Source organism: Anolis carolinensis, chromosome 2 (assembly GCF_035594765.1).
Source record: "Anolis carolinensis isolate JA03-04 chromosome 2, rAnoCar3.1.pri, whole genome shotgun sequence".
In the NCBI taxonomy this organism is placed as follows: Eukaryota; Metazoa; Chordata; class Lepidosauria; order Squamata; family Dactyloidae; genus Anolis; species Anolis carolinensis.
The window spans coordinates 80178678-80191373 of record NC_085842.1 but is presented as its reverse complement, the minus strand read 5'-3'; the positions used below and the strand labels follow the sequence as shown (position 1 = coordinate 80191373).

Genomic DNA, 12696 nt, shown 5'->3' with positions numbered 1-12696 from the left:
ATGATTATAAACAAGCAAAAGCGCACGATGGCAATATAATTATTTTCTTTCTTTAAGATCCACCCTGGTCTTAAAATTCTCCCGGGTTGAGAGTATCCGAGTACAAATTGAAGGAGAAAGCTTGGAGAAGAGAAGGTTGAAAGGGGATATGATAAGATTCACCCACACTTCATATTTGGGACGTAACACATGTCAGTAACACCAAAGTTAATAACACTCGTTGTAGATAGTCAGAAATCTCTCACCTGAGCTGGGAAATCCATTCAAAATCATTTTCACTCATGACATTCTCCTCAATAAGTTTAGCTGCCACATCTTTGGCATGCACTTCAATCACAATGAGAGCAGATAACACTGTCCGCTGCATTCGAGACAGCTTCCCTCGTACAAGTGCTACTAGGTCACTGAGCTGTGCAAGTAAAGTAAAACAAGTAAGTCCTTGGCCTGTAGAAAATAGCTCAGATCTATTTGGTATTCTTTAGCCAGTCTGAAGCATAATAAAAATATGTCTTAAGAGGAAAAAACAACAACCATAGACGTTAATTTAAAATTTACTTCTTTATATTTATGTCCCTCCAGCTTGGATCGTTACCTTGACGTGGTGCTGGGGCTTGAGTGCCTCGATGAAGCCATGAACTATTCCGTGCAGGGCCACCCAAGACGGGAAGGTCATGGCAGAGAGGTCAGACCGAGCACGATCCCTGGGGAAGGTAATGGCAACCCACCCCAGTATTCTTGCCATGAAAACTACATGGATCAGTACAACCAGAGAAATGTCGGTATACCATCAGAAGATAGGACCCCCAGGTCAGAAGATGATCAAAATGCTACTGGGGAGGAGCAGAGGACTAGTCCAAGTAGCCCCAGATGTGATGACGCAGTTAGCTCAAAGCCAAAAGTAAGGCTAATGGCCGACGGTGCTGGAGGTGAAAGACGAATCCGATGTTCTAGAGATCAACACATTATAGGAACCTGGAATGTAAGATCTATGAGCCAGGGCAAACTGGATGTGGTTATTGGTGAGATGTCAAGATTAAAGATAGACATTCTGGGAGTCAGTGAACTGAAATGGACTGGAATGGGTCACTTCACAAAAGATGACCACCAGATCTCCTACTGCGGACAAGAGGAACACCGAAGAAATGGAGTAGCCTTCATAGTTAATAATACAGTTGCGAAAGCAGTGATTGGATACCACCCAAAAAATGACAGAATGATCTCAATTCGAGTTCAAGGCAAGCCATTTAACATCACAGTGACCCAAATGCCCCAACCACAGCTGCTGAAGAAGCAGAATTAGATAAATTCTACGAAGATCTGCAGCGTTTAGTGGATAACACACCAAAAAGAGACATTATTCTCATTACAGGAGATTGGAATGCTAAAGTGGGCAGTCAAATGATAACCAGGATCCCAGGCAAGCATGGTCTGGGACAACAAAATGAAGCAGGACGTAGGCTGATAGAATTTTGCCGGGAAAACTCAATGTGCATAACAAACACTCTCTTCCAACAACCTAAAAGACGGCTTTACACATGGACTTCACCAGATGGTCAACATTGAAATTAGACTGACTACATCTTTGCAGACAAAGGTGGCGGACATCCAGTCGGTGAAAACAAGACCTGGAGCTGACCGTAGTTCAGATCAAGAACTTCTTATTACAAAATTTAGAATCAGACTAAAGAGAATGGGGAAAATACACAGACCAATTAGATATGATCTCAAAAATATTCCCAGTGAATATGCAGTGGAGGTGAAGAATAGATTTCAGGGACTAGATTTAATAAATAGAGTCCCAGAAGAACTATGGACAGAAGTCCACAACATTGTTCAGGAGGCAGCAACAAAGTACATCCCAAAGAAAAAGAAAACAAAGAAGGCAAGATGGTTGTCTGCTGAGACACTGGAAGTAGCCCAAGAAAGAAGGAAGGCGAAAGGAAACAGCGATAGGGGAAGATATGCCCAATTAAATTTACAATTCCAGAGGTTAGCCAAGAGAGACAAGGAACTATTTTTGAACAAGCAATGTATGGAAGTGGAAGAAGACAATAGGATAGGAAGGACAAGAGATCTCTTCCAGAAAATCAGAAACATTGGAGGCAAATTTCAGGCAAAAATGGGCATGATCAAAAACAAAGATGGCAGGGACCTAACAGAAGCTGAAGAGATCAAGAAAAGGTGGCGAGAATATACAGAAGATCTGTAGAGGAAGGATAATAATATAGAGGATAGCTTTGACAGTGTGGTGAGTGAATTAGAACCAGACATCCTGAGGAGTGAGGTTGAATGGGCCTTAAGAAGAATTGCTAACAACAAGGCAGGAGGAGACAACGGGATCCCAGCTGAGCTGTTTAAAATCTTGGAAGGTGATGCTGTCAAGGTTATGCATGCCATATGCCAGCAAATACGGAAAACACAAGATTGGCCATCAGATTGGAAAAAATCAATTTATATCCCCATACCAAAAAAGGGAAATGCTAAAGAATGCTCAAACTTCCGTACAGTGGCACTTATTTCCCATGCCAGTAAGGTAATGCTCAAGATCCTGCAAGGCAGACTCCAGCAATACATGGAGTGAGAGTTGCCAGATGTCCAAGCTGGGTTCAGAAAAGGCAGAGGAACGAGAGACCAAATTGCCAATATCCGCTGGATAATGGAGGAAGCCAGGGAGTTTCAGAAAAACATCTGCTTTATTGACTATTTTAAAGCCTTCAACTGTGTGGATCATAATAAACTATGGCATGTTCTTGGTGGTACGGGGATACCAAGTCACCTTGTCTGTCTCCTGAGAAATCTGTATAAAGACCAAGTAGCCACAGTAAGAACAGATCACGGAACAACAGACTGGTTCAAGATTGAGAAAGGAGTGCGGCAGGGCTGCATACTTTCACCCTCCCTATTCAACTTGTACGCAGAACACATCATGCGATGTACGGGGCTTGAGGAATCCAAGGCCGGAGTTAAAATTGCTGGAAGAAACATTAACAACCTTAGGTATGCAGATGATACCACTCTGATGGCCGAAAGTGAGGAAGAGCTGAGGAGCCTTATCACCAAGGTGAAAGAAGAAAGTGCAAAAGCTGGGTTGCAGTTAAACGTCAAGAAAACCAAGATCATGGCAACTACACCTATTGATAACTGGCAAATAGAGGGAGAAAACGTGGAGGCAGTGACAGACTTTATATTTATAGGCGCAAAGATCACTGCAGATGCAGACTGCAGCCAGGAAATCAGAAGACATTTACTTCTTGGGAGGAGAGCAATGGGCAGCCTTGACAAAATAGTGAAAAGCAGAGACATCACACTGGCAACGAAGGTCCGCATAGCCAAAGCAATGGTATTCCCCATAGTAACCTATGGATGCGAGAGCTGGACCATAAGGAAGCCTGAGCGAAGGAAGATAGATGCTTTTGAACTCTGATGCTGGAGGAAAATCCTGAGAGTGCCTTGGACCGCAAGAAGATCCAACCAGTCCATCCTCCAGAAAATAATGCCCAATGGCTGCTCACTGGAGGGAAGGATATTAGAGGCAAAGCTGAAGTATTTTGGCCACATCATGAGGAGACAGGAAAGCTTGGAAAAGATCACGATGCTGTGGAAAATGGAAGGAAAAAGGAAGAGAGGCCGACCAAGGGCAAGCTGGATGGACAGTATCCTTGAAGTGACTGACTTGACCTTGAAGGAACTGGGGGCGGTGACGGCCGACAGGGAGCTCTGGCGTGGACTGGTCCATGCGGTCATGAAGAGTCGGAGACGACTAAACAACTGAGCAGCATATTTATGTCCACAATTTTTTTTGGTGGTTTACTGGAAAGGAGAATCAGATGGCTGGCTCTCACTTACCAGCATATGGTAGGAGACAGTGTGTTTGAAGATAGGACTTAATACTCCAAGTGTTATAGAATGAACTGGGGGGAAAGTACAATAACACAGCAGTGGAAAGGGAGAAAAGCTTAAATAGGCAGCTAGTGGGGATGGTCCATGACCTTTGATGTCTTTACACTAATGAACAGATAATGGGGACTAAGATGAACTTGAATACTTAATACAGAAAAACAAAATGTGAAATAGGCATTAGTGTGACACCTCAGGGCAGCGTGAGCACTGGGAACCAGACACGGAGGCCAATAAACAATCTAGTATCTTTATTAAAGAAATAAAGGAGACAAACAAAAGTAAGCAGAGTATATAGTCCAGCAATAGTCCTTTCAGAAATTGTCAAATATAGTCCAGTAATGTGAAAGTAGATGTCCAGTATTAGAGTTCAAAGTTTTAAATCCGATAACCAAAACACACTCAAACTTCTAGGCTGTTTGAGTGGGGATTATAGCAAGGTCTGTCAAAGAGTTCCAGGTCTCAATTCCGAGGCTAGGATACAAGGCAAGGCAAGTTAGTCGTGGTAGAGCTGAATCGCTGTCCAGGCTTGGCAGGGAGACAAGATGCAACGCCCGGTCTACTCGAGAGTAGCGCGCTGCAGAAACTAGAGTCGATGTGAATTCCTCAACTGACACGTTGACACTGCAAAGGTCAGTCTGCGCCCAGAACTTTTATGGGACTACAATCTCCCCTTAAGCCAGGTGTCTGAACACTCTTTCCCAAGGGAAAGTGGACTAAAGTCAACAACTTGCCAGATGCAACCCTCCCGGGAAACTCTCAAGGGAACTGGCTTAATTAGCGCTTGCTTTCTCCGCTAATCTAGCGCTTTTTCTCTTATTCTGCTTCTCCGAGCGAGATGTTTCCCAAAACAATCTTCGATCCAAAGGCGCGCTCTCTGGAGAACCAGGCTCTGACCCAAGGGTCTTTGTAATTAACTGTGGGCTAAAACTGTCAACAGGGGACATCTGGAAGGGAGCAGAATCTTGCGGAATCGACACAAACCCCATATCTTCTTCAGTCTGATCCATAATGGCGACGGGGTCATGACTCGAGGGTCTCTGAGACACTACAATTAGTGAAACCTGGTGGGATTAGTCTCATGATTGGAATGTAGTAACAGGTATAACCTATTTCTGAGAAATAGACCGAACAGAAAAGGAGGAAGTAGTAGCATTATATGTCAAAAATGTTGACACTGTGAGGAGATGCATGACTGAAATCCTGAAAGCCAGGTTGAGAGTATCCGAGTATAAACTGAAGGAGAAATCTTGGAGAAGAGAAGGTTGAAAGGGGACATGATATTTGGAAGGATGTCATTTTGAGGAGGGGGCCAGTTTGTTTTTTTGCCGCTCGTGGAGCAATGGTTTCAAATTGCAGGAAAAGATATTCCACCTAAATATCAGGAAGAACTTTGTGACAGTAAGAGACATTTGACTGCTTTGGAATGTGATGGAGTCTTCTCTGGAGATTTTTAAATAGATGCTAGATGGCTATCTGTCACAAGTGCTTTGACTGTGTACTCCTGAATTGCCCTCGTGATCGGTCCCTTCCAACTCTATGATTCTATGAAAGAACTATAGACAGAGATAGAGTGAGCTGGTGTAGAGAAACAGAAATCAGAAATCCAAATGCTATTTCCTGTCTCAGCTTTCCATCCAGCCAACAGCTTTATGAGTGCTCCGTCAATAACATTCAATGTCTTAAAATCCTGCTACTAAATCCCCAGGCCAACAAATGGGAAGATGTCTTCAGCAATCTATAATTTAACACGGGGTGAGCATAGGGTATTTCAGAGTTCTGGTATGATTACTGAGCAGGGCCTTTCTTTCATGTTTACCCCTTGAAACAAAAACAGGAATGCTGAGGCAGGTTTTTTCATTGTGTCAAAAGTGAATTGAGAACATACTGGAAGTCATTTCTGGTGTGAGAGAATTGGCAGTTTTCAAAGACGTTGCCCAGGGAATATGTTACCATCTTGCAGGGGGGCTTCTCGCATGTCCCTGCATGGGAAGCTAGAGCTGACAGGAGCTCACCTGTCTCAGAGATTCAAACCGCCAAACTTTAGGTCAGTAGTTCAGCTGGCACAAGGGTTAACCCATTGCGCCACTACAGCCCCGTTGAGGCAGATAACTCTATTTGGTTTTTAAAGTACAGTAGAGTCTCACTTATCCAACATTCACTTATCCAACGTTCTGGATTATCCAACGCATTTTTGTAGTCAATGTTTTCAATACATTGTGACATTTTGGTTCTAAATTCATAAATACAGTAATTACTACATAGCAATATTGCGCATTGAATTACTTTTTCTGTCAAGTTTGTTGTTAAACATGATGTTTTGGTGCTTCATATGTAAAATCATAACCTAATTTGATGTTTAATAGGCTTCTCCTTAATCTCTCCTTATTATCCAACATATTCGCTTATCCAACGTTCTGCAGGCCCGTTTATGTTGGATAAGTGAGACTCTACTGTAACTACAGCTGGTGTAAGACCACATATACTTTATGGTCCAAGAGTGGTTATTTAAATTGATCCTAGAAATGAAGGGGCAACCAGTGCATTTAAGAAATGATCAGGACTATATGCTCCAACTCCTGTATGCCAGACAAATTTTGAACCTTTTTGTTGAATTTTAGGAGCAATTAAAGTAGACAAAAGATAGGTGAGTGAGAGAGACAAAAAATAGTCATTATCAAGAATGACTTCTTTCCTTTTAAATTATTCTCAGCCCATTATCTAACTTTTGCCTGACTTAAGGTCAGCATTTTTGTCAGTGCTGCCTTGTCATTTTCATGTCTGTGGGGCAGAAAATCTACCCCACATTTTAGGCTACATTTCAAATGAGCTATCTGATATATTGAGCCTATTCCCAAAATCTTGGAGAGCTCCTTTGAAGTTCAGACTAAAACACAAGTGGATTCATTGTCACAGTGAGATGAAAGTAACCAGCTGACACTTATTCTTGGTCCTCTAGTGCAGAGTGCTTGCAGATGTTCTGAACAACAAATCCCATCTACATGGTCAGGCTACATGGTCAGAAAGTCTAAAACATCTGGGACCCAAATCTAGGGTGGAAAAGGTTGCTCCGGCAGAGATTTCAGTGCAAAACAAAATGAACCCACAAATCCAGTTAAATGATGTTTTTACCTGAGCACTTAGCTGGGGAAACAGCCTGGTGGACAAATCTTGCGCTTCTAGGGCTTCAGACACCTCCTTTGTCCAGAATGTCTGACATCCAGCAATGGTCACTTGGCCTGGCCAATCTAAGACCCAGGTAGTCCTTGGTGTCTTTATAAAAAGCACATTACCTTCATAGTTAATACAACAGATAACTTTCATTTTCTTTATTGTTCCTTTGGTAAGATCTAACCAACTGTATATTAGATGGCGCTGGTTTCATCAGAGTGAAATATTATATTTATGTTGACTTTTGTTATATAGTAGCTGCCAGTGCACATGAAGCATCTATAGGAAATGATCTGGCTACAGGTGTGAGATATTTAACTGGATATTTGTGTTAGTGGAAATAATGTATTTGTACAGCCAAAGTAAATTTACTTTTTTGTAGAAATAAAAATGGCTTCACTTGGATAATTACAAAACAACATCATTTGATCTACATGAATGTCTTTCCAATGCTAGCCAGGTAGATCAGACTGAAAACAAATCTAGACAATGTTAAAATCCAGCAAAGATCTTGCAACCTGGACTACACAGGAATGAAGAAACTTTCATCATCAGGTTTTACCTTTCCCTGGTAAAGCAAACGTGTAGTTTTAAATGGCTTCCAGCATCCAAACATATAACTGTGACTGAGAAAATATTTCATGACATAACAATACTGCAATTCTGCAATGCATTGTTTTTGATGTATTCAACCACAGCCCATTACAGGCTATCTGCTATGGCATTCCTTTGGATTACTTTTGGTACCCCCCCCCCCTTTGCACAGCACATCTGAAAAATAATTAAAGAAACTACAAATAAAGCATGTAACACTATGAGGCAGCAATAATGACATAATCATGTGTGCTGCTGAGATCCAAGTACAATGTTGAAAAGCCAGAAGGTTAAATAAATAGCACTTCGGTAATCTGTCAAGTAGTAATGATTATCAGTTCTTCAGATGAAATATCCCTCAAAACATTATAATGAATTACATGCATTTTCCACATTAAACTAGCCAAAACACTTACCTGTGGATAAACCTTGATTGCCCTTTCAATGTTGTCTCGCACACTGGCCTTCATGATCTTCTCAACTTCCAGCAGCCAGTCTTCCACATTTCCCGTGGGATAAATAGAACGAACAAGTTTTACTTCTTCCCCTTCTGCAGAATACATGTGTGTAATCTTGAGATCTTCCTGAAAGAGCAGCTAGTGACAGAAAGCACAGCATGAGGTGCCAAGTAGGAAATTATTGTTTCTTTTCATACTCATGACAGCACATCCTCTATCTTAATGGGTCAAGAACAAAATAATGAAAAACCCATTTTTTAAAAATGCTTTGCAAAACTGAAATTCATTTGAACAGTCTCTTCAAATATCCATGCAAAGATTCCCTAAATATTTATTCAGATACAAAGGCTATGAAACATTCAATATAACGACTACGTTCATATTACATATCCCCTCACACACATATACAAACTACAATTCAGCATAGAAATTATTTGCTAGTCAAAACATGTTTTGTTGTGTTACTAGTGAAAGATACTGGATTATAATTTGAGGCTTCCAAAATTAATGGACAAAAGCAACCCTAACTGTATTGCTACATTTATTTTGTGTGTATGATTCAATTTACAATGGAGCCCCCTGTGGCGCAGTGGATTAAACCCTTGTGCTGGCAGGACTGATGACTTGAGGGTTGGGTTGCTGACCTGAAGGTTGCCGGTTTGAATCCACCCCAGCGAGAGCGCGGATGAGCTCCCTCTATCAGCTCCAGCTCCATATAGGGACATAAGAGAAGCCTCCCACAAGGATGGTAAAAACATGAAAACATCCGGGCATCCCCTGGACAATGTCCTTGCAGACGGCCAATTCTCTCACACCAGAAGCGACTTACAGTTTCTCAAGTCGCTCCTGACACACAAAAAATTACAATTGCCTCTAACATAGATAGTTTATACATTGTTGTAATTGTGTGGGCACTTGTCACTGAGAAGTGATCATACAGTAAGTCCTCCACTTTTGCAGGGATTCGGGGTGCAGGACCCATGTGAAAGTGGGAAAATGGTAAATAAAAACCCACTATTTTTTAACCTAAGATAACACCTATCTAGGAATCTGTAGGTCCTCCTGTGTGGTCAACATCTGCCAGAAGTTGATCAAAAAGTAACATTGGATAATGTAGAAATTCCAAGAGACAATATATTAATCAAATCGGCAAAAATTATGGAGCAATATCGCAATATGGGAACCAACTATATATATCTTGATAGTGTTGCTGTTGTAAGCACAGACACCGTATTACAAGCATGAGGCCCTGAAGTAGACTTTGTTCATAGACTTTTTTCCCAGGCTGGAAAACTGATGCTAATGATATGCAAATTCCAGCAGGCTTTGTCAACAGAGCCAATGTTGAGGAATGCCAGGAGTTGCAATGCAAACTCATTGGGAGGCTTGCATGATCCCTGCCCCAATGTAAAGACAGAGATCTCAATTTCCTGTTCATTTGAATCATAATCACAATCATGCCAACACCATAGAAATTGTATGCTTTTTCTCACTCTTTCTCTGACTTTCAATAAAACAAGTAGGATCTTTCACATCTCACATGGAAAAATTATGAATATTTACCCGTGCAATATTCTCAAAACATTTGCGAAGATGGGGCTGCACAGCTGTAGGGTCCTTAGTCTGAGACAGTATTTCTAAGAGTTCATCATCAGAAAGGAAGTAGAATCTGGAAAGAGAAAACTCCTGTTTTGCCCCTGTTCTTTATTTTTGCAACTAAGAATAGTACAAGGTGAAATGTTGAAAACTAGCCTTAAAGCAAGGGGTGGATGAGCCCTCATATCCACTAATTTTGGGCTGTTTTGGAGCTCCAAAGAACCATAGCATACTATTGTGTCTTTTTGTGTGTGGATGCTCTGAAGAAATATCGTGTCACTCCTGGCTGCCTTTTGGGTATGTGGGGAAGGGAAGATGAATTCTTGCTGCTTTAGTCTTCCAAAACTGCATATTTCAGCATTACAGACTATTAAAAGTGTTTGGGTTTCTATTTAAAAATCTTTTTAGGCTGAATAATTGGCCAAAGATTTGGTGGGAATTGAGTAGCCAGTGTGATTTCAGGAAATGCACTAGATACTCTAATGGCCATATGTGAATGAACTTTGCAATTCCCATCCCTGCTTTAAAGCTTTCACCATCCTCCTTAACAAGTATTTTAAATGCCAAATTGAATACAGCATGGTCTTGGAACAAAGAACCAAACTCACATGCTATCGCTTCCTTGTCTACTCTTTCCTTCCTACTCTTGATATGCTTTTCTCTAATAATGCAGGGAGGAATTATGTGCTCAGATTATCCCCATTCCTAAAATTCTAGTATGGATATTATTAATCACCTTGTTGATAAAACTGGAATATAACAAAATAAAATAAAATATGTAAGTGTACACATAAATATCAACCTTTGTCAGCTATGTGTTTATGTACAAATATGTGTACACACACATATATGAATAATAATGATACACTTGAAGACGGCCCGGAAATTACAATTGGTCCAACGCTCGGCTGCCAGATTAATAACGGGGGCAAGTTACAGGGAGAGATCTACTCCCTTATTTAAGGAGCTCCACTGGCTGCCGTTCATCTTCCGGTCCCAATTCAAGGTGCAGACCATCACTTATAAAGCCCTAAACGGTTTGGGAACCACCTACCTTCGTGACTGTATCTCCCACTATAAACCTGCCCAATCTCTCTGATCATCTGGAGAGGCCCTCCTTACACCACTGCCTATATCCCAGGCCCGCCTGGTGGGTACTAGGGAGAGGGCCTTTTCTGCTGTGGCCCTCCGACTATGGAATTCACTGCCCAGTGAGAGGCAAGCTCCCACTCTATTAGCTTTTAAAAAAGATTTAAAAACATGGCTCTTCCGCTGCGCTTTTGGAGAGTAACTGTTATTTATTTCTTTTCTTGCTCCTCTCCAACATCTTTCCTCTAGACGGTTCCACTTTCGTATGTCCCTGCTCCCTGTGGTCTCCATTCCCTTTATCTTTCTCACCCGAGTTTTATCTTTGTATTCATGCGGCCGGCCCTGTTTTTACTGTTTCTTTGATTTGCGTTGTAGTGTATATTGTATATTATTACTTATTGTATTGTTTAATTGTTCTATGTTATGTTGTATTTATACTTGTTATATTGTTTTGCTCTGGGCATGGCCCCATGTAAGCTGCCCCGAGTCCCCGTTGGGGAGATGGTGGTGGGGTATAAATAAAGTTTTTATTATTATTATTATTATTATTATTATTATTATTATTATTATTATTATTATTATTATTTATCATTATTATTATTGTTATTATTATTATTATTATTATTATTATTATTATTATTATTATTATTTATATTCCGCTTTATTTCCCCAGAGGGACTCAGGGAGGATTACAGTATATACATATAAGGCATTTTACACAGTGAACAACAACATACAATACACAGACAAAGGTAAACAATGTCCTGCCTTGGTTTCCATGTTAGGAGGAATGTAGGATATAAATTGTGTGTATGTTTATAGATATCCAACTGCACATGAGAATGAGAGGAATCTTCTGCGCTTTCCCTTCTGAGGCAGGAAGTATATCAAAGTACATGACACCATAGAAATACCTTGGGAATGCTCCTCTCTTAGTCTCTAAGTATTCACTCAGGCCTTTCTGCACCAAGTCCAGAAGTTTATTACATTCCCGCAGCTTTTCCAGCAGCCTGGGATCTGGACATACGTTAATCACCTGGGAACAGAACAGGCAATAGTTAGTTATATTGGCACATGAATGGATTAGTCTCAGAAACATACAGTACATGACTCAGACAGAATAAACTTTCAAAATGGAATGAAGCTTTGCATTTTGAAGCTACTTTCAAACAAGCATTGGAAATAAAACTCTTGGCATTATGCTCTGAAACAAACAGGCTAGTGCCAATATAAAGCAAAGTAGCACTGTATTATCAAATAATACAGTTCAGAGAACTAGCTGTTATAGTGAGGATTACTCTCCAAATATTAGCTTCAGTCTACAGCAGGGGTTAGAATTTGCAGACCTGGCTTTGATTTCAAAAAGCCACTGTGCTAAGTGTAAATTTCTGGCAAAAGAGAAGTGTTCCATCATACTAGTTATAGGGAGCACACAATGTCCCTACTAAAGCAGCTCCATTGGCTGCTGATAAGTTTCCGGTCCCAATTCAAAGTGCAGGTTATTACCTACAGAGACCTACATGCTCTGGGTCCTGCCTATCCTCGTGACCCCCTATGAAGCAGCACAGGCTCTAAGATCTGCCAGGGGGGCCCTCCTCCCAGTCCCGTCACCGTCACAAGTGTGGTTGGTGGGGATCAGGGAGAGGGCCTTCTTGATGGTGGCCCCTCGGCTTTAGAACGCCCTCTCAGGGAAATTAGGTAAGTTCCCACACTGTCCTCCTTCCGTAGGGACCTGAAGACCTGGCTATTCAAACAGGACTTTGAGAATGCCTAGTCCCTATCTGATCTGTGCAATTGTTATGCAGCCTAGCACTTCATCCAATGCTTTTGTCCCATAGTTACAGCTTTGCACTTATTCCACTCCCTGTCTGATCGTTTACAGTAGATTATC

At 41.2% G+C, this 12696-nt stretch overlaps 1 protein-coding gene across 3 annotated transcripts in view; it reads right to left on the bottom strand.

The window, feature by feature from the left end:
* The window catches only part of dnah1 (dynein axonemal heavy chain 1), a 205563-nt gene that overhangs the window by 119963 nt on the left and 72904 nt on the right, over positions 1-12696 (bottom strand). For all 3 annotated transcript variants that reach the window (XM_062970059.1, XM_062970057.1, XM_062970058.1), the window contains exons 23-27: positions 11720-11841; positions 9684-9789; positions 8079-8258; positions 7030-7170; positions 246-409 (exon numbers count right to left, since the gene is read on the bottom strand). In XM_062970059.1, coding sequence (XP_062826129.1) covers positions 246-409; positions 7030-7170; positions 8079-8258; positions 9684-9789; positions 11720-11841 — 713 coding nt within the window. The remainder of the gene's footprint in view (positions 1-245; positions 410-7029; positions 7171-8078; positions 8259-9683; positions 9790-11719; positions 11842-12696) is intronic.